This window comes from Elephas maximus, chromosome 3 (assembly GCF_024166365.1).
Source record: "Elephas maximus indicus isolate mEleMax1 chromosome 3, mEleMax1 primary haplotype, whole genome shotgun sequence".
NCBI classification, from domain to species: domain Eukaryota; kingdom Metazoa; phylum Chordata; class Mammalia; order Proboscidea; family Elephantidae; genus Elephas; species Elephas maximus.
In genome coordinates this window covers 85345714-85367898 of record NC_064821.1, presented here as the reverse complement: position 1 = coordinate 85367898, position 22185 = coordinate 85345714, and the positions used below count along the sequence as shown (strand labels likewise).

The 22185-nt window shown below is 38.8% G+C and overlaps 1 protein-coding gene and 1 long non-coding RNA gene across 4 annotated transcripts in view; one reads left to right on the top strand and one right to left on the bottom strand.

Annotated features, from left to right (window-relative positions):
* Nucleotides 1-4165, top strand: part of LOC126072992 (uncharacterized) — an 82298-nt gene extending 78133 nt beyond the window's left edge. Inside the window, exon 3 of the long non-coding RNA XR_007516636.1 lies at nucleotides 4012-4165. This is a non-coding gene — a long non-coding RNA (uncharacterized LOC126072992). The remainder of the gene's footprint in view (nucleotides 1-4011) is intronic.
* CFAP57 (cilia and flagella associated protein 57) overlaps nucleotides 1-22185 on the bottom strand; it is a 115468-nt gene that overhangs the window by 68471 nt on the left and 24812 nt on the right. For all 3 annotated transcript variants that reach the window (XM_049879008.1, XM_049879007.1, XM_049879010.1), the window contains exons 7-9: nucleotides 3994-4133; nucleotides 3015-3180; nucleotides 1621-1734 (exon numbers count right to left, since the gene is read on the bottom strand). In XM_049879008.1, the coding sequence (XP_049734965.1) occupies nucleotides 1621-1734; nucleotides 3015-3180; nucleotides 3994-4133 (420 nt within the window). The remainder of the gene's footprint in view (nucleotides 1-1620; nucleotides 1735-3014; nucleotides 3181-3993; nucleotides 4134-22185) is intronic.

Here is a 22185-nt window from a genome sequence, read left to right as displayed (position 1 = left end):
CTCCTAGCTTGTCATAAATATACTCGTTTCACTTGTTTTTCAGGTCTTTGTTGTAAGTGGGTTCGCCAGAAGCGCCTGTCTATTCTGCCATCTTGGCCCCGCCTCTCCTTTGATCTTTTTAATGTCTATAGGATCTATAGCAATATACCCTTTTTACTCCTGACATTGGTTATTTGTATTTTCTCTCTCTAGTCCTTCACTTGCAGTCTTTCACTGGCTCTTCTTTTATCAATCCCTTAAATATTGGTCCCCCTCCCCTGCTCAAGATTCTTCTCTGATTCCACACAAGCCCTTGGTGATCTGATCCATGCATCTGATTCCCACTACCACACAATCTCCTAAATCTTCATTTTCAGCCCTGACTTCTTTCCTGACCTCCACACTCATACGTGACACTTACTGGACACAGTAAACATAACATGTCCAAAATGCAACTTAGTGTCTTTCTTTTCTGTCACCACTACTAAAACCATGGTTTAGTTCCTAACCCATCTTTCACCCTCATGTCCTAGCTGGTTTCCATTACCCCAACTTCTCTCCCCTCTAATCCATCCTCAATAATGTTTGGAAAATTACCTTTCTGATTCCACTGTTTCCTTTCTTAAATCTTTTCTATTGCTTCTAATCACCTACAGATTATACACAGCCCTCCGTGATGCAGCCAAACTCTCTAGCTCCTTCTTCTATCACTCCTCAAATGCATCCAATATTCCAGGCATATAAACCACAAACTACCATCCTATTTCACACCTCCATTCCATCACCTGTAATATGTTCTTCTGCATGGAATGCCTTTATTTTCACCTTTTCTCTCCAAATCCATCTTCTCAGTTTTTCTTATACTTGCAATCTTTGGCCCCTCTCTTGTCTTCATGCCCCACATCCAATCCATCTCCAGGAGCTACTATTTTACTTTCTAAATATCTTGTGAATTGATCCACTTCTCCCCATATGAACCACCATTATTCTGGTAAAAAATACTGTCATTTATCAATGCAGACACTCACAATAGACTCCTAACCATTTCTACCTTTTCCGCCTTCAATACATTCTTCACTCTGCAACCAAAAAAATCTTTCAAAATGCAAATCTGGTTGTATCATTCCTTTCCCCAAAAGTTTCAATTATTTCAAGGAACAGGGAAGATTATGTATAAAATCCTTAAAAGGCCTACAAGGTCGCATGTACTTAAGCCCCTGCCAAACTTCCATCTCAGCTCACCCCATGTTCTATCATGATACCTGTGTTCCAGCCCCACAGACTTTTCAGTTTCTCTGATCTCTCTGACACCCCATGCACCCTATCTACCTGCCATGATAATTCTCACCCCCTCTGCCTGGTTAATTTCAGCTCACTCCTTCAGGCCTAAACACCCTCATCTAAATTATGCCAACCTTTTTGCTATTTCCTCTCATAACATCCCATATTTTTCTTTAATTGAGTCCATTGCATTTGGCAATTAAATTTATCTTAAATTTATTTTAATGCCTCTTTCTCCAGGTCGATGGTGAACTCCAAGAGGAAAGGAATCACTTCTCTTTTGTTCACCTGTATCCCAATGTTGAGCACAGTGCTAGGCCAGGTACTCCTTGCTTCTCTGGACACTATTCACATACTTACCTTCCCTGTGTGCCCTTTCAGGTTTGAGATGTTCTCCAGGCTTGTAGTGGTATAAATGTGAATCACATTTCCATTGACTGCAGCAAACAGGTGACCTCCATTGCTAAAGCAACACTGTAGGAAAATACAACAAGAGAGCAAGAATGAAAGAAATGAAATGAACAATCTAATAGAGGTTACAGTCAAGAGCTGCTTTTCCCAAAGAGTTCAGGCTGAAACCACGTGTATAGGTGGGAGTGGGGGAAGGTGCAAATAGGACCGAGAATTGGTGACATTTTCAGTTCACTATTTCTATAGCGCCTACCATCCAAGAGGCTGACACTGCCATGTGCACTTATTAGTAAGCTGCTTGGATCACTCTTGGGTAGAACACTCATTTTTCGTCTGTAAAAGCACTGCTTCCAAGTGGAGAAATGACTCCCCAAATCATTGTCTTGTTATTGCAAGTCATCTCAGGGTAAAATCTGATGGGATGCTAATTATCTCTCTCTTTTTTTTTTTTTTTAAATATATTTTCAAATTGTGCTTTAGATGAACGTTTACAGGGCAAACTAGTTTCTCATCAAACAATTAGTACACACATTGTTTTGTGACATTGGTTGCCAACCCCATGACATGTCAACACACTCTCTTTCTCGACCTTGGGTTCCCCATTATCAGCTTTCCTGTCCCCTCCTGCTTCTTGTCCTTGCCCCTGGGCTGGTGTGTCCGCTTAGTCTCATTTTGTTCTATGGGTCTGTCTAATCTTTGGCTGAAGGGTGAGCCTCAAGAGTGACTTCAGTACAGAGTTAAAAGTGTTTCCAGGGGCCATACTCTCAGGGTTTCCTCTCACTGTTTTGCTTGTTTTCCCTGGCTCCTCCCAATCGCCAACCTTGCCTTCCCAGCTGTGACTGATTCTGACATTTCTTTTTCAACACTTCTCTTTCTTAATACTCCACAGTCACAGAGAGGACTTATTGCACGTGGATCTCACAAGGTTTGGGGTTCAATGAAATATTTTGGTGGGCATTAGAAAATGGGGACGAAATCATACTCAATGAACTTGGTGTGTGAATTGGATTTTTTTTTTTTTGTTTCTTTTTTTAAGCCACTGAAGTTAAGTATAATGTGCTTGGCTGCTAACTGAAAGGTTGGAGGGTGGTAGTCCACCAAGAGGTGCCTCGAAAGAAAGGCCTGGCAACCTACTTCTGAAACATCAGCCATTGAAAAAATCCGACAGAGCGCAGTTCTACTCCGATACACACAGGGTCGCCATGAGTTAGAACCAACTCAATGGCAACTCGTCAACATTCTGTAAGACAGGCTTTGGTCCCACCTCCCAGAGTTTGTTGGTTCTTGATATTTCAAGAATCTGGCTTTCCGAGGAATGGAACCTTATTCCCAGCAGCTTTTACCTCTTTGCATCCTCTGACAGAGTATTCTTTGAAAGAACGTATGTCATCAATGAGTAGATTCATAACGCGTAGTTTGTCAGCAAACCCTACTACAATGTAGTGTCCAGATGGGTGAAGACTGATGGCATATGCCTCTTCCTGGTATTCCTTATATAGTTCCAGAGTGCTACAGAAAAGATCAATTACTGAATTATAAGGCTAGTCCACTAAATCTGTCAGGTCCTTCACTGTATCTGGTCTGTGTTTTTTATCTTAGCATTTGAGAACTTTATTGCTTACAATTATGAATTTACCATCTCTTCTTTCTAGATTTTGGTTACTTGAAGATAGTGTCCAGCAGCGAGTCTGGTAAATAAGGGGGGCTGGTCAAGGGACTGTCTAGTGATGTTGAAGACTTAGCTCTGTTTAGATTCCAAAAAATGAGAAGTATTGTACAATTTCTTCCAGCAGGCCTCAGGAGCTGTATACAAGAGCAAGGAAAACACTGTGTGGCCAATCTAAGGTTGGAGATTCTCAGGGAAGCTGAGGCAGGACAATAAAGTCACTAGGGAGTTGAGGGTGGTTAGGAACTGATCATGGGAAAAAATGGAAGGACTGGTGGTATGAAGAGCTCCATGGGGCAAAAAGCAGCTCCAGTGAGAGTGAGGGACTAGGAGACCTGGAAGGACATAGGAGGTTATGTAAGAAGGTGAGATATTAGAGATCAGGCTGTTTATGTCCCTAGTATTTAGCCTGGTATCTGGCATGTAGTAAACATTTAATAAACCACAAAATAAGTTTTTAGCCTATGCAAGAGTGAGGAACAGGTAGGTTGGCTGGCTTGATTAGAAAAACATATACTTTTCCAACTGAAAACTTCTAATTAAAAATTAAAACCTCTAATTAAAATAATTCAAATTTTAATTAAAATAATTCATATTAACGAAATTTAACAACTGAAATCCTGCATACCACAGTAGCAAAGGCTTTCATTCCTTACTTTGTTTCATAATTCCAGATGCGAATGGATTGATCCAGAGAACAGGTGGCAATGAGAGGTTTGCGGATGCACGTGGATAGACCAGTGATGGATGCCGAGTGTAATGGGTACATCAGATACTCGAAGTGAGCAGGCTCCCCCTGGAGAAACCATACAGAATGAGATCTGGTGAAGTATGCAAAACGCTGGCTATGCACTTAAGTTCTAATTAGTTCCCATGAGCGTTAATTAGTCTGGACGCACAGAAATCAGGCTGTGCACGGTGTTTTAACATTGTATACATTTCTCTATGCTATTATTATTTGAAATTATTTTAATGACAATAAAATGTTTTATTCTACATCTATCCCATTATTTAATTTAACCAATCCTCTACAGTTGAAATATTTAAGTGGTGTCCAATTTTTGTTATATAGCATTCACACTAAACTGAATATCCTTGCATATAAATTCTGGTGTACCTCTCTTATTACTTCCTTAGATAAATTTCTAGAAATGGAATACTGGATAAAATGGTATGAACGGTTTTAAGGATCTTGATAAGCACTGCCAAATTTCTCTCCAGAGAAACTGCAACAATTAGTCTAACCACCAGCACCAAATGAGAGCTGCGTGAATGATTTTAAATTGAGATCCTTCCTATCGCCCTGGGCATGTAGGTTCCAGATATCTGCTATCACCAGAGGTATCATCCATGGGACGCCTGAATGAGGACTGATTCTGGGAAATCCAGTTAGGTATACATATTTTTGGTCTGTTCACAGCCAAGACAAAGGCTGGCTGAGACGGGAATTCCCCAGATCCAGCTCTCTTCCACTTGTAAACTCTCCATCTACTCTGCCCTTCTCTCTGTCTCTGTGGAAAAAGTATCCATGGCTATGCTGGGGTGGGGTTTGGGGGGCACATATTAGTCTCATTCTTCTCCATCCGTTACCCCTTCTTTCTCCAATATCTCCAATCTTTTTCTATACAACATTCCTGTTAGTTTTTAAAAAATACACTCGATTTCTCTTATCTTAAAAACAAAAATAACTCACTCTCTTCCCTCTCTTCTTTCTGTAGTGGTATAATGATGGAGAATCAAACAGACTTACTGGTTTCACTTAAAATACATGGTTACAAACCTCCAATAGGCATTTAGCACTGCCTGGAATAAGTTCATTTTCTGAAATCTCCAAAAGACTATTTCCCAAATTCTCTTCCTTTTTCTTCCATTCCCAAATCTCATCTGATGACCTTGCCTCCTATTTCTTTGATTTTGTATCTCTGCTCTCTGTATTTTGCATCTCAGGAGCAGAGTTGCCGGTTATCATAATCAATTCACGCAAGGCCAACTTTTTTTCCTTTCTTCCTCAGTTGTCACTCTTGTTCCTCCTTTATCATAAGCAAAAACTAATGTGTTTCATTTATGTCCTTGAAAAGTATATATATGTGTGTGCATTTTGTATTTCTACTAATGGTATTGTGCTTCTGTATTTTTACCTTTTTCTCTCAACACTACATTTTTAAGGAAACATCTGTGTTGCAGTATGTATAATTTACTGTTTCTAATTGCTGTTTTGTATAGTATGCATCCAACTATTTTACTTCTCCATTACCCCTAGGGGAGGACATCTGGATTGTCTTCAACTCTCCATTGCTACAGATACTAAAGTGAACATCTTCGTACATATTCTCTGATAGACTTGTGTGATGGACTTCCTGGTACGTATCCAGTGGCAGACTACTAGATAATAAAGTACATGCATTCTCTATTTTTCTTTTTAAATTGTGCTTTAGGTGAAGGTTTACAGAGAAAATTAGTTTCTTATTAAACAACGAATACTCATATTGTTTTGTGACACTGGTTGCCAACCTCAAGCCACGTCAATACTCTCCCCTTCTTGATCTGTTGCTGTTCTTGTTAAGTGCCATCAAGTTGGTCCTGACTCACAGCGACCCTATGTACAACAGAATGAAACACTGCCTGGTCCTGCACCATCCTCAAAATAGTTGTTACGCTTGAGCCCTTGGTTGCAGCCACTGTGTCAACCATCTTGTTGAGGGTCTTCCTCTTTTTCTCTGGTCCTCTAATTTACCAAGCATGATGTCCTTCTCCAGGGACTGATCCCTCCTGGTTACATGTCCAAAGTATATGAGATGTAGTCTTGCCATCCTAGCTTCTAAGGAGCAGTCTGGCTGTACTTCTTCCAAGACAGATTTGTTCTTTTTTTTTTGGCAGTCCATGGTACATTCAATATTCTTTGCTAACGCCACAATTCAAAGGCGTCAATTCTTCTTCAGTCTTCCTTATTCATTGTCCAGCTTTCACATGCACAGGAGGCCATTGAAAACACCATGGCTTGGGTCAGGCACACCTTAGTCTTCAAAGTGACATCTTTGCTTTTCAACACTTTAAAGAGGTCCTTTGCAGCAGATTTACCCAATACAGTGTGTCTTTTGATTTCTTGACTGCTGCTTCCATGGCTGTTGATTGTGGATACAAGTAAAATGAAATCCTTGACAACTTCAATCTTTTTTCCATTTACCAAGATGTTGCTTGTTGGTCCAGTTGTGAGGATTTTTGTTTTCTTTATGTTGAGGTATAATTCATACTGAAGGTTGTGGTCTTTGATCTTCATCAGTAAGTGATTCAAGTCCTCTTCACTTTCAGCAAGCAAGGCTGTGTCATCTGCATATCACAGGTTCTTAGTGCATCTTCCTACATTCTTGATGCCCTGTTCTTCTGCATATGGTCCAGATTCTCAGATTATCTGTTCAGCATACAGACTGAATAAGTATGGTGAAAGGATATGCACAGCTTTCCTACTTTAAACCATGTAGTATCCCCTTGTTCTGTTTGAATACTTGTCTGCTATCTACTTAGTAACTTCCCCACACCCCCAGGCTCATAACCATTAAAGAATGTTTTTTTTCTATGTGTAAACCTTTTCTTGAGTTCTTCTAATAGCTGTTTCATACAATATTTGCCCTTTTGTGATTGGCTTATTTCACTCAGCAAAACACCTTCCAAATTCATCCATGTTGTAAGATGTTTCGTGGATTCATCATTGTTCTTTATTGTTGCAAAGTATTCCATCGTGTGTATGTTCCATAGTTTGTTGCCCATTTTTCTGTAGATGGGCATTTAGTTTGTTTCCATCTTTTTGCTATTGTGAAGAGTGCTGCAATGAATATGGGTATGGATATGTCTATTAGTGTGATGGCTTTTATTTCTCTAAGATATATTCCTAGGAGTGGGATTGCTGGATCGTATGGTATTTCAACTTCTAGCTTTTTAAGGAAGCGCCATATTGTTTTCCAAAGTGGTTATACCATTTTACATTCTCACCAGCAGTGCATAAGAGTTCCAGTCTCCCTGTACCTTCTCCAATATTTGTTATCTTGTAGTTTGGATGAGTGCCAGTATTGTCGGGGTTAGATGGTATCTCACTGTAGTTTTGATTTGCATTTCTCTATAGGGTCACTATGAGTTGGAATCTACTCGATGGCAGAGTTTCTTTTTTTTGGAATGGCTAATGATCGTGAGCATTTCCTCATGTGTCTGTTGGCTGCCTGAATGTCTTCTTTGATGGACTGTCCATATCCTTTGCTCATTTTTTAATTGGATTGGATTTTAATTGTCTTTTCATTATTGAGATGAAGTATTCTGTAGATTTCAGAGATTAGAACCTTGTTGGATGTTGTAGCCAATTTTTTCCCCCCAATCTGTAGGCTCTCTTTTTACTCTTTTGGTGAAGTCTTTTCATGAGCATAAGTTTCTAATTTTCAGGAGCTTCCATTTGTCTAGTTTCTCTTCTGGCATTTGTGTATTGTTAGTTAGAATTTGTATCCTATTTATGCCATGTATTAGGGCCCCTAGCATTGTCCCTATTTTTCTTCCATGATTCTTATGGTTTTATATGTTATATTTAGGTCTTTGATCCACTTTGAGTTAGTTTTTGTGCATAATTGGATCTTGTCTCATTTTTTTATAGATGGACATCCAATTATGCCAGCAACATTTTGTTAAAGAGACTGTCTTTTCCCCATTTAATGGACTTTGGACCTTTGTCAAATATCAACTTCTCATAGATGGATGGATTTACATCTGAGTTCTCAATTCTGTTCCATTGGTCTATGTGTCTCTGATTGTACCAGTACCAGGCTGTTTTGACTACCATGGCTGTATAACAGGTTCTAAAATCAGGTAGTGTAAGGCCACCCAATTTGCTTTTCTTCTTCAGTAATGCTCTACTTGTCCAGGGCCTCTTCCCTTTCCATATAAAGTTGGTGATTTGTTTCTCCATCTTGTTAAAGAATGCTGTGGGAATTTGAATTGGGATTGTATTACATCTGGTTATTGCTTTGGGTAGTATTGACACTTTCACAAGGTTGAGTCTTCCTATCCATAAGCCTGGTATGTTTTTTCACTTATGTAGGTCTTTTTTTTTAGGTCTCTTTTTGGTTTCTTGCAATAGTGTTTTTTTGTATAGGTCTTTTACATCCCTGGTTATATTTATTCCTAAGTACTTCATCTTCTTGGGAGCTACTGTAGATGGTATTGATTTGGTGATTTCCCTTTCTGAAGTTCTCTTTGTTGGTGTAGAGGAATCCAACTGATTTTTCTATGTTAGTCTTGTATTCTGCTACTTTGCTAAAATATTCTATTAGTTCCAGTAGCTTTCTTGTGGATTCTTTGGGGGTTTTCTGTGTATAAGATCGTACCATCTGTGAATAGGGATAGTTTTACTTCTTCCTTACCAATTTGGGTGCCCTTTCTTTTTCTTGCATTATTGCTTTAGTTAGGACTTCCAGTACAACGTTGAATAAGAGTGGTTATAAAGGGCATCATTGTCTGGTTTCCATTCTCAGGGGGAATGCTTTCAATCTCTCTCTGTTTAGAACGATGTTAGCTGTTAGTTTTGCATATCATGTTGATGAATTTCCCTTCTATTCCTATTTTGCTGACAGTTTTTATCAGGAATGGGTGCTGGACTTTGTCAAATGCCTTTTCTGTGTTGACTAATATGATCACGTGATTCTTTTGTTTTATTTCTGTGGTGGATTATGCTGATTGATTTTCTAATGTTGAACAATCCCTGCATAACCAGTATGAATCCCACTTGGTCATGATACATTATTTTTTTGATATGTTGTTGAATTCTATCGGCTAGAACTCTGTTGAGAATTTTGCGTCTATGTTCACGAGGGATATTGGTCTATAGTCTTTTTTTGTGTTGTCTTTGCCTGGATTTGGTATCAGGGTTATACTGGCTTCACAGAATGAGTTTGGCAGTATTCCTTTCTTTTCTATGCTCTGAAATAGCTTGAGTAGTACTGGTGTTAGCTTTTCCTGAAAGTCTGGTAGAAGTTTAGTGAATACACTTGGGCCAGGACTTTTTTTGTTGGGAGTTTTTTAAATCACCTCTTTAATTTCTTCTCTTTTTATGGGTCTGTTCAGATTTTCTATCTCAGCTTGTGTTAGTTTAGATAGGTAGTGTGTTTCTAGAAATTTGTCGATTTCCTCTAGGTTTTCAAATTTGTTGGAGTACAATTTTTCATAGCATTCTGTTATGATCCTTTTTATTTCAGTTTGGTGTTTTATAATGTCACCGATCTTATTTCTTATTTGGGTTATCTGCTTCCTCACCTGTTTTTCTTTTGTCAGTTTGGTCAATGCTTTGTAGATTTGGTTGGCCTTTTCAAAAAAACGACTTTTGGTCTTGTTGGTTCTATTGTTTTTTTGTTCTCTATTTCAATTTTTTTTTTTTATTTCAATTATTTCTGCTCTAATCTTTATATTTCCTTCTGGTGGCTGTGGGCTTCTTTTGCTGTTCTCTTTCTATTTGTTTGAGTTGTAGGGCTATTGTTTTTATTTTGGCCCATTCTTTTTTTTGATGTGTGTGTTTATTGCTATAAATTGACCTTTGAGCACTGCCTTTGTTATGTCCCATAAGTTTTGGCATGTTGTATTTCCATTCTCATCGAATTCTAGGAATTTTTTTATTCCTTCTTTGATTTCTCCTACCACCCAGTTTGTTTTTAAGCAAGGTGTGATTCAGTTTCCATGTATTTTATTTTTTTCCTTGCTCTTCCTGTTACTGATTTCTACTTTTATGGTACTGTGATCAGATAGAATGTTTTGTATTATTTTGATGTTTTGGATTTTCTTGAGGGTTGCTTTGTGTCCTACAACATGTTCTATTCTGGAGAACGTTCAAAAAGAATGTATACTTTCCTGCTGTTAAGTGGCGTGTTCTATATATGTCTATGTGGTCAAGTTGGTTGATTTTGGCCTTCAGATCTTCTGTATTTTTGTTGAGTTTCTTTCTAGATGTTCTGTCCTTTATCAGGAATGGTGTGTTGAATTCTCCTACTATTATTGTGGAACTGTCAATTTCTCTTTTTTATGTGTTTTGGAGCCCTGTTGTTGGCTGTGTAGAGATTTATTAAAGTTATGTCTTCTTGGTGGACTGTACCTCTAATCATTATATAATGTCCTTCCTCGTCTTTTATCATTAATTTTGCCTTAAAGTCTATTTTATCTGAGATTAGTATTGCAGCTCCTGTCCTTTTTTGGTTACTGTTTGCTTGATATATGTTTTCCATTCTTTGATTTTTAATATATTTATGGCTTTGTGTCTAAGGTGTGTCTCTTGTAGACAGCATATTGAGGGGTTATCCTTTCTTACCCATTCTGCCATTCCCTGTCTCTTTACAGGTTCATTTAAGCCATTTACATTCAGTGTGACTATCAACAGGTATGAGTTTACTGCTGTCATATTGTTGTGCTTTTTTTTTTCATGGTGCCGACGTTTTCTTTGTTCTTCTTATTTTCCTGTGTTGAGTTCCTTTTATTTGTGGATTTTGTTTTCTTTTCTTTCGTTATTATAGATTTTGTGTTTACTATAACTTATGCTTTTCTTCTTTTTTATTCTGATGAGTAGTTTTGTTAACTTTCTTTGCGGTCACCCTGAAATTTACCCTTATCTTTCTAAGTTTGAACAAGTATTTTATTACTTGATATCACCTTTACTTCCTCTCCATTTGAAAATTCTACACTGTTTATTTCCCTTTGTATTTTGACGTTGTTGTCATTTACAGATTGACATTTGTTTCCCTGTTTTAAGTCTTTTAGCTTTGTTTTATTGTTGAGAGTTCTTTACCTAGGTTGGTATCTGGCTAATGCTGTCCTGAGTCCTAGACTCTGGTTGTTGTCTGATGTTGTCGGTTCTCTAACTGAAGGACTCCCTTTAATATTTCTTGTAAGTTTGGTTTTATTTTTATGAAGTCCCTTAACTTCTGTTTATTTTGAAATATTCTAATTTCACCATCGTATTTGAGAAGGAGTTTTGCAGGATATATTATTCTTGGTTGGCAGTTTTCTTCTTTCAAGGTTTTATATGTCATCCCATTGCCTTCTTGCCTGCATAGTTTCTGCTGAGTAATCAGAGCTTAGTCTTATTGCTTCCCCTTTGTAGGTGACTTTTTGTTTTTTCAAGCTGTTCTCAGGATTCTTTCTTTTTTGTCTTTGGCAAGTATGATTATGATATGTCTTGGTGACTTTCTTTTGGGGTATATTGTATATGGGGTTCACTGTGCTTCTTGGATGGTCGACTTTTCATCTTTCATGACATTTGGGAAGTTTTCTGCCAACAAATCTTCAACAATCTTCTCTGTGCTTTCCATTTTCTCTTCCTGTTCTGGAACTCCAGATTTTTGCTCTTGATTGTATCTTACATAGTTCTTAGGCTTTCTTCATTTTTTTCCTGATTTTTCCTCAAACAAAGTGGCATCCATGGATTTGTCTTCAGTCTTGCTGATTCTGTCTTCTATTGTTTCAAACTTGCTCCTAAAACCTTCTATTGAGTTGCCCATTTCTGAAATTTTGTTTATCTTTTGGCCTTCTAGTTGCTGTTTTTGTATGATTTCTAATTTTTTTGATGTTTTGCTCTTGTATTATTTTCCTCAACTCTTTTACTGCTGTGTCTGTGTTTTCCTTGATTTTAGCTGTTTTTGTTGGTTTTGTCTGTGTTTTCCATGATTTTGTCTATTTTTTCCTTGGTTTTGTCTATTTTCCTTGATCTTTTTCCTAATCTCTTGGAAAGCCCTAAATATTAGTCTTTTGAATTCCATATCAGGTAGTTCCACTGCCTCTTCTTCTACTAGAAGGTCATCTGATTATTTTGGTCACTTGCTGGAGCCATCTTGTCCTGCTTTTTTATATGTTTTGATATTGTCTGTTGTCTCCACGACATTAAGGAGACATTGTTTGTCTTGTTTTGATATGCCAGATCAGGTTGGCCAGGTGTACTTTGCTGCTTGTTCATCTGTGGGCACTATAGCTCTCACCACCTTGTTTGGATGGGCAGGGCAGCACAGGCAGGTTGAACCTGCTTTGCTGTATGCTGGTTTGGCAAGGTGGCTGAAGGCAGACTGGGTGGGCGCTGTCTGCCTCCTGATGTTAGTTGAGCAGTGTGCCAGTGTTCACAGCCTCTCACCAGGTAGGTGGGGGTGTTGAACAGGGAGTGGTACAGCCCCACTTCCCACTGTTCAACAGCTGGTTGAGTGGCAGGAGGGGAGGGGCAGTGTGGGCCTAGTGTGGTGGCAGGCTTGAGCTGGGGATGCTCTAGCTCTAGAGGCACAATGAGGGCTGGTGGGGGTGGGTGGGTATGGGGCTAGGTGGTGGGAAGGAAAAAATGATTTAAAAAAAGAGAAGGATAGCTAGTAAGTGGAAGTGGGGTGGACCTGGGGGCCTATGGGAAGGAGGGAAGAGGCTCAGTAGGAGGTAGAAAGTGGCGGACAAATGGATCTCTAGCCATGGAAGTATGGCATGGTCTGGCAGGAAGAGGGGAAGGTGGCATATGGGGCTTGGTGGGAGGGAGAAAGAAAAGGAAGAAAGGGGGAAAAAAAAGGCATGTTGGGAGCTGACAGGTGGGACTTTGGGCAGTGGTGGCTGTCTACCTGCAGTGATGCAGGATTCCCCAGCAGGAAGGCATAGAGATGGTGTATGGGGCTAGGTGGAAGGGAAAAAGAAAAGGAAAGGGAAAAAGAAAAGTAACAGCATGATGGCAGCTGGTGGGTGGGGGTGAGGAGGACCTGAGGTGGCAGCAGGCTGGTAGCACTATACCCATGGTGGTACGGTGTGCCCAGTGAGAAGGGGTAGAGATGGCACATGGGGCTAGGTGGGAGGGAAAAAGAAAAGGAAGAAAGGGGGAAAAATGGCCCTACAGGAGTTGGTGGTTGGGGGATGGTTGGGGGTGGCTGGGCGGGGGGAGTGGGAGTGACAGGGACTCAGGGCAGTGACAGGCTGGTAGTTCTCTACTCACAGCGGTGCAGCGAGGCCCAGTGGGAAGGGGTGCAGGTGGGGTATGGGGCTAGGTGAGAGGGATAAAGAAAAGGAGGAAAGGGGAAAAAATGGCATGGTGGAAGCTGGTGGGTGGGGCAGGGGGGACCTAGGGTGGCAGTGGGCTGGTAGCTGTCTACCTGCAGTGGTGTGGTGTGGCACAGGTGGTGAACAGGGTTAGGTGGGTAGAGAAAGAAAAGGAAGAAAGGGAAAAAAATGTCATGGCAGGAGCGAGGGGGCAGGGCAGACCCAGGTTGGCACAGGCCAGCAGCTCTATACCTGCAGCAGTGGGATGAGGCTTGTCAGAAGGGGTAGTGGTAGAATATGGGACAGAAAGGTGAAGGGTGGGAAAGAGTGTTTCTCTGGTTACCAAGTGCTCTGTCTCCTGCTGGGAACTCCATGAAGCTGCCTTCTCGTACTCTCTATCCAGGGTCATTGCTGGCTGTGCTCCAAGATTGCAATGCTGTGCTGTGTTAGCAGGGGACCTCCCCTCTGTATCTCTCCTCATTCTGTTTTCCGTCAGTTTCTTCTTCCATTGGGTGTTTGATCTAGTTCTTAATCCCTTTATGTGATACTTATGGTTTCAGGATTGATGTTTGTATCTTTTGTAGTTTCTTGGGTCTTTGCTGCAGAGGGACTGCACGATGCATCTGACTAAAGCATCATGTTGGCTCCATACCTAAGTTTAATTTCTTGAGGAACTGCCAAGCTGTTTTCCACAGTAGCTGTACCATTTTGCATTCCCACCAGCAACGGATGCGGGTTCCAATTTTCTCCACATCCTTGCCAACACTTGTTACTTACCTTTTTTTTTTTTTATCATAGTCATTCTAGTGGGGGGTGAAGCGGTATCTCCTTGTGGTTTTGATTTGCATTACCCTAATGACTAGTGACATTGAGCATCTTTTCATGTGCTTATTGGCCATTTATGTATCTTCTTTGGTGAAATGTCCATTCAATTCTTTTGCCCATTTTTTGATTGGGTTGTTTATCTTCTTGTTAGGTTTTAAGTATTCTTTATATATTCTGGATATTAAGCTCTTATTTATCAGATACATGGTTTCCCCCAATTTTTCCCATTCTGTAGGTTGTCTCTTCACTTTCTTGATAAAGTCGTTTGATGTCAAAATTTTTTAATTTTGATGAAGTCCAATTTATCTAATTTTGTCTTTTGCTGCTCATGCATTTGGTGTCATATCTAAAAATCCACTGTTAAAAATCAGATCCTGAAGCATTATCCCTGCTTTCTTCTAAGAGTTTTATGGTTTTTGTCCTCAAGTGTAGGTCCTTCATGAATTTTGAGTTAATTTTTGTATATGGTGTGAGGTATGGGTCCAGGTTCATTCTTTTGCATGTGGACATTCAGTTGTCCCAGTATCATTTATTAAACCGACTATTCTGTTCCCATTGAGTGGACTTAGCACCCTTGTCAAAAATCAATTGACCATAGATGTATGGGTTTATTTTTGGGCTCTCAATGCTACTCTATACAAAACATTTATACTGTTTAATGAGTCATTATAAAATAAACATCCACTAACAACTGCCAAGTCAAGAAATAGTAATTACCAACTCCCTAAAGCCTCTCATGTGTTCTTCTCCTCTCCCTAGAGATAACCACTGTCTTGTTTGTTGTAAGGAAACCCTGGTGGTGTAGTGGTTAAGTGCTATAGCTGCTAACCAAAAGGTCAGCAGTTTGAATCCACCAGGTGTTCCTTGGAAGCCCTGTGGAGCAGTTCTACTCTGTCCTGTGTGGTTGCTATGAGTCAGAATTGACTTGATGGCCATGGATTTGGTTTGTTGTAATAAACATTTTCTTGTCTTTTTTTTTTTTAAAGTATTATCACATATATATATCTTAACAATATTGAGTAGTTTAGCTTCTTCTTGAATTATAAATGAATAGAATCACACTGTATACGATCTTCGTTGTCTTCACCCAGATTATTTATGAAATTCATCCATGTTGTTGCATGTATATCATTCCATTGTATGAATATATTACAATTTATGTATCCATTCTACTTTTGGTGGACATTTCTCCTCAGATTTTGGTAATACGAACAGCGCATTATGAACATTTGTGTATATATTCTGATGCAGATATATTGACATTTCCCTAGGGTATATACCCAGGACTGGAACTGTTGAGTCGTATAGTACGTTAATATGTTAATATTCAGCCTAACTAGATAATGCCAAATTATTCCCCAAATGGCCATACCAATTTAACCTCCCACCATCAGTGTATAATGCTTTCTGTTGAAACATATCATTGTGGCTCTAATTTGCATTTCACTGATTACTAATAGAGTTGAACATTTTTTCCTATATGAATTGACCATTTGGAATTCTCTTTTGTGAAATGTTTTTTAATACCGCTTACCTATTACTTGACTTGGTTGCCTGACTGATTTATAGACGTTCTTTATAAAATCTGGATACTAGTCCTTTGTGGGTTATATGTGTTACAAGTATCTTTCTCTGTGGCTTGCTTTTTACTCTTTTATTTTTTTGCTCATGGGAAATATATAAGTAACAGAACACTTGCCATTTCTAGAATCTTCACATGTACAGTTAAGTGACATCAGTTATGTTCATCATGTTGTTTGGCCATCACTATTAACTGTTCCTGAATTTTTTACTCTTTTCTTAATGTCTGCTATGTATTGCTGCGTAACAAATTACCACAAAATTTAGTAGTTTAAGACAATAAACATTTGTTATCTCACATAGTTTCTGAGGGCCAGAATTTCAAAAGGAATTTAGTGTTTCTGGCTTAGGGTTTCTCAGAAGGTTGGTCAAGCTATCAACTGGGGTTCAAGGCTCAGCTGGAGGTGGAGAGATTCATCTCAAGGCTCAACTGGAGCTGGAGAATCTGCTTGGAACCTCACTCACAGTTGTTGGAAGGCCTCAGTTCCTCTCTGGCTTTGAAAGTTTCAATTCATTACCATGTGGCTTTTCTATAGGGCTGCTTACAACATGGCAGCAAGCTTCTCCCAAAGTGTGAAAGAGCTGAGAAAGGCTGAGCAGGTGCCCAAGATGGAAGCCTCAATTTTTTTATCCTAATCTTGGAAGTAACATACCATTGCTTGTGCCATATGTGACCCACAGACCAACCCTGGTAAAATATGGGAGGGGACTATACAAGGGTGTGAATGCCAGAAGGTGGGGATTATCGGGGGCCATCTTGGAATCTGGCTACCGTGTCTGTCTTTTGATGAACAGAAGTTCTTAATTTTATCAATATTTTCCTTTTTGATTAATTCACTTTACATCTCACTTAATAAATCCTCTCCTAAAAAAAAAAAAAAGTATTCTTTACTTTTTTTTTATCCCTAGGTAATGACGATATTCTCTCATATTATCTTCTAAAAGCTTTATAGTTTTGTTTTTCACATTTAGGTCTTTAATCCACTTGGAATTTTTATACGTGGAAACCCTGGTGGCATAGTGGTTAAGTGCTATGGCTGCTAACCAAAGGGACAGAAGTTCGAATCTGCCAGGCTCTCCTTGGAAACTCTATGGGGCAGTTCTACTCTGTCCTATAGGGTCACTATGAGTTGGAATCAACTCGACAGCACTGGGTTTATGATGTTCCACAGTGGTTCAATTTCATTTCTCTCATATAGATATCCAACCATCCCAGTGCTACTTATTGAAAGGAAACTCATTCCTCACTGGTCTTTACTGCCACCTCTGCCATGTATCAAGCATCTATTTATTTGTGGGTCTGTTTCTGGGCTCTCTGTTCTATTCCACTCCATTGAGTTGATTCTGACTCATAGCGACCCTACAGGACAGAGTAGAACAGCCCCATATGGTTTCCAAGGAGTGCCTGGTGGAATCAAACTGCCAACTTTTTGGTTAGCAGCCATAGCTCTTAATCACTATTCTGTACAAAACAACGCTGTCTTAATTACTACATCTTTAAAGTAAATCTTGATAAACTATAGAATAAGTCTTTTGCTTTGCTTTTCTTTTTCAGGACTGTTTTGGCCATTCTTTACTCCTTGCACATCCATATAAATGTCAGAATAAATGTCAAATTCAAACAAAATAAAATAAAAACCTTTACAGAAGAAACCTGATGACTAAGACTGCTGGAGAGAAATGCCATCTTTATAATTGTGAGTCTTCTAATGCTTGAACATAATATATCTCTCCAATTTATTTAGCTTCTTTTTAAGATGTCTAAAAGTTTTCTAATTTTCTTTTGTTAGATTTCCTACTAGGTATTTCCTTTTTTTATGCTATTGAAAATAATATCTTTCAAATTATTTTTATTGCGATCATATAGAGATTAAATTTATTTTTACATATTATATATTCAGCAAACTTCCTAAATTCTCTCATCAATTTTAATAATTTATTTATACATTCCTTTGAATTTTCTATGTACCCAAGGATATCATCTATAGATAATGATATATTTTTTCTTCCTTTCTGGTCCTTATGCCTTTTATTGCTTTTTCTTGACTTACCATGTGCTGGCTAGGGCCTCTAGAACAATACCAAATAAAAGTGAATGATAGTAGGCTCCCAGTCTTTTAGAGAGAGCTTTTGATGTTTTACTATTAAGCATATTTGCTTTTTGCTTTAGTTTTTTCTTTTCATACATGTATGGTGTGAGGTAAGAGTCCAATTTCATTTTCCTCATATAGATATGTAATTGTCTCAATACTACTTATTGAAAGGGAATCTGTTTCCCACTGATCTTCAGCTTTCTTTGGGCTTATTGTGTATTTCTTTTTTCTAATTTCTTGAGACAGATGCTTATCTCATATATTTATGGTCTTTCTTATATTCCAATATATGCACACAAGGCTAAAAATATCCCTCTGACTACTACATAAGCTGCATCACACAGTTACAAGTTTTCATAACTGTTCAGCTGAGTATATTTTCTAATTTTCATTATAATTTCTTCTTTGACCCAAGTATTATTCAATAGCACTTTCTAAATTCCAAAAAAAAGATTTTCTAGTTTTCTTTTTATTACTGATTTTGGTACATGCTCTATATGATCTCCGAGGTTTTTTTTTTTTTTTCAATTTCAACTCATAGCAACCCTGCAGGACAGGCTAGAACTGCCCATAGATTTTTTTTTTTTTTTTTGAATTGTGCTTTAAGTCAAAGTTTACAAATCAAGTCAGACTCATATAAAAACTTATATACACCTTGCTATGTACTCCTAGTTACTCTCCCCCTAATGAGACAGCACACTCCTTCTCTCCACCCTGTATTCCCTGTGTCAATTCAGCCAGCTCCTGTCCCCCTCTGCCTTCTCATCTTGCCTCCAGACAGGAGCTGTCCACATAGTCTCATGTGTCTACTTGAGCCAAGAAACTCCTCATCAATATCATTTTCTTTCTTATAGTCCAGTCCAATCCCTGTCCAAAGAGCTGGCTTTGGGAATGGTTCCAGTCTTGGGCTAACAGAAGGTCTGGGGACATGACCTCCAGGGTCCTTCTAGTCTCAGTCAGACCATTAAGTCTGGTCTTTTTATGAGAATTTGAGGTCTACATCCCATGGATCTCTTGCTCTATCAGGGATTCTCTGTTGTGTTCCCTGTCAGGGCAGTCATCAGTTGTACCTAGGTACCATCTAGTTCTTCTGGTCTCAGACTGATGTAGTCTCTGGCCTATGTGGCGCTTTCTGTCTCCGGGGCCCATAATTGCCTTGTGTCTTTGGTGTGCTTCATTCTCCTTTGCTCCAGGTGGGTTGAGGCCAATCGATGCATCTTAGATGGCCGCTTGCTAGTGTTTAAGACCCCAGATGCCACTCACCAAAGTGGGATGCAGAATGTTTTCTTAATAAATTTTGTTATGCCAATTGACCTAGATGTCCCCTGAAACCATCGTCCCCAGACCCTCTCCCAAGCTACTCTGGACTTTGAAGTTTTCAGCTGTATTCAGGAAACTTCTTTGCTTTTGGTTTAGTCCAATTGTGCTGACCTCTCTTGTATTGTGTGTTGTCTTTCCCTTCACCTGAACAGTTCTTGTTTACTATCTAATTAGTGTATACCCCTCTCACTCCCTCCCCACTCTCATAACCATCAAAGAATATTTTCTTCTGTGTTTGAACTATTTCTTGAGTTCTTATAATAGTGGTCTCATACAATATTTGTCCTTTTGCAACTAATTTCACTTAGCATAATGCCTTCCAGATTCCTCCATGTTATGAGATGTTACACAGATTCATCGTTTTTCTTTATCGTTGTGTAGTATTCCACTGTGCAAACATACCATAATTTATTTATCCATTCATCCATTGATGGGCACCTTGGTGGCTTCCATCTTTTTGCTATTGTAAACTGTGCTGCAATGAACATGGGTGTGTATGTATTTGCTCATGTGAAAGCTCTTATTTTTCTAGGATACATTCAAAGAAGTGGGCTGCTGGACTGTATGGTAGTTCTATTTCTAGCTTTTTTAAGGAAGTGCCAAATCGCATTTCCAAAGTGGTTGTGCCATTTTACATTCCTACCAGCAGTGTACAAGTGTTTCAGGCTCATCACAACCTCTCCAGCATTTATTATTTTGTATTTTTTGGATTAACGTCAGCCTTGTTGGAAGGAGATGGTATCTCATTGTAGTTTTGATTTGCATTTCTCTAATGGCTAATGAGGAAACCCTGGCGACATAGTAGTTAAGTGCTACGGCTGCTAACCTAAAGGTCAGCAGTTCAGATCCACCAGGCGCTCCTTGGAAACTCTATGGGGCAGTTCTGCTCTGTCCTATAGGGTCGCTATGAGTTAGAATCGACTTGACAGCAACAGGTTTTTTTTGGTTTAATGGCTAACGATGGTAAGCATTTCCTCATGTATCTGTTAGTTGCCTGAATGTCATCTTTAGTGAAGTGTCTGTTCATATCCTTTGCCCATTTTTTAATTGGGTTGTCTTTTTGTTACTGAGTTTTTGTGATATCATGTAGATTCTGGAGATCAGATGCTGATTGGAATTATTGTAGCTAAAAATTTTTTCCTAGTCTGTACATAATCTTTTTACTCTTGGTGAAGTCTTTGTACGAGCCTAAGTGTTTGATTTTTAGGAGCTCCCAGTTATCTAGTTTCTCTTCTGGTGTTTGTGCATTGTTAGTAATGTTTTGTATACTATTTATGCCATGTATTAGGGCTCCTTTTTTTTTAGTGTTGTCCCTGTTTTTTCCCCCATGATCTTTATCATTTTAAATTTTATATTTAGGTCTTTGTTCCATTTTGAGTTAGTTTTTGTGCATGGGTATGGGTCTTTTCGGTTTTTTGCAGATAGATATCCAGTTATGCCAGCATCACTTGTTAAACAGACTGTCTTTTCCCCATTTAACAGACTTTGGGCCTTTGTCAAATATTGGCTGCTCGTATGTGGATGGATTTATATCTCGATTCTGAATTCTGTTCCACTGGTCTATGTATCTGTTGTTGTACCAGTACCAGGCTGTTTTGACTACTGTGATGGTATAATAGTTTCTAAAATCAGGTACAGGAGGGCTCCCACTTTGTTCTTTTTCAGTAATGCTTTACTTATCCAGAGTCTCTTTCCCTTCTATATGAAGTTGGTGATTTGTCTCTCCACTTCATTAAAAAATGTTGTTGAAATCTGGATCAGAATTGCATTGTATGTACAGATTGCTTTGGGTAGAATAGACATTTTTACAATGTTGAGTCTTCCTATCCATGAACAAAGTATGTTTTTCCACTTATTTAGGCCTCTTTTGGTTTCTTGCAATAGTATCTTGCAGTTCTTTTTGTATAGGTCTTTTACATCTCTGGTTAGATTTATTGCTAAGTATTTTATCTTCTTGGGGGCTACTGTAAATGGTATCGATTTGGTGATTTCCTCTTCAATGTTCTCTTTGTTGGTGTAGAGGAATCCAACTGATTTTTGTATGTTTATCTTGTATCCTGATACTCTGCTTAACTATTAGCTTCAGTAGTTTTCTTGAGGATTCTTTAGGGTTTTCTGTGTATAAGATCATGTCATCTGCGAACAGATACTTCTACCTCTTCCTTACCAATCCGAATGCCCTTTATTTCTCTGGATGCCCTAATTGCCCTGGCTAGGACCTCCAGCACGATGTTGAATAAGAGTGGTGTGATAAAGGGCATCCTTGTCTGGTTCCCGTTCTCAAGAGGAATGTTTTCAGACTCTCTCCATTTAGGATGATGTCAGCTGTTGGCTTTGTATAAATGCCCTTTATTATATTGAGGAATTTCCCTTCTATTCCTATTTTGCTGAGTTTTTTTTTTTTTAAATCAAGAATTGGGTGTTTGACTTTGTCAAATGCCTTTTCTGCATCAGTTGATAAGATCATGTAGTTCCTGTCTTTTGCTTTATTTATATGATGGATTGCATTGATTGCTTTTCTAATGTTGAACCATCCTTGCATACCTCGTATGAATCCCACTTGGTCATGGTGAATTATTTTTTTGATATGTTGTTGAATTCTACTGGCTAGAGTTTTGTTGCGGATTTTTGCACCTAAGTTCATGAGGGATATAGGTTTGTAATTTTCTTTTTTTTTGTGGTCTCTGTACCTGGTGTTGGCATCAGGGATATGGTGGCTTCACAGAATGAGTTTGGGAGTATTCCATCCTTTTCTATGCTGTGAAATGCCTTTAGTAATAGTGGTGTTATCTCTTCTCTGAAAGTTTGGTAGAACTCTGCCGTGAAGCTGTCCGGGCCAGTGCTTCCTTTTGTTGGGAATTTTTAAAATTATCTTTTCAATCTCTTCTTTTGTTATCAGTTTATTTAGTTGTTCTACTTCTGTTTGTGTTAGTTTACGCAGGTAGTGTGTCTCTAGAAATTCGTCCATTTCTTCGATTTCAAATTTGTTACGGTACAATTTTGCATAGTAATCTGATG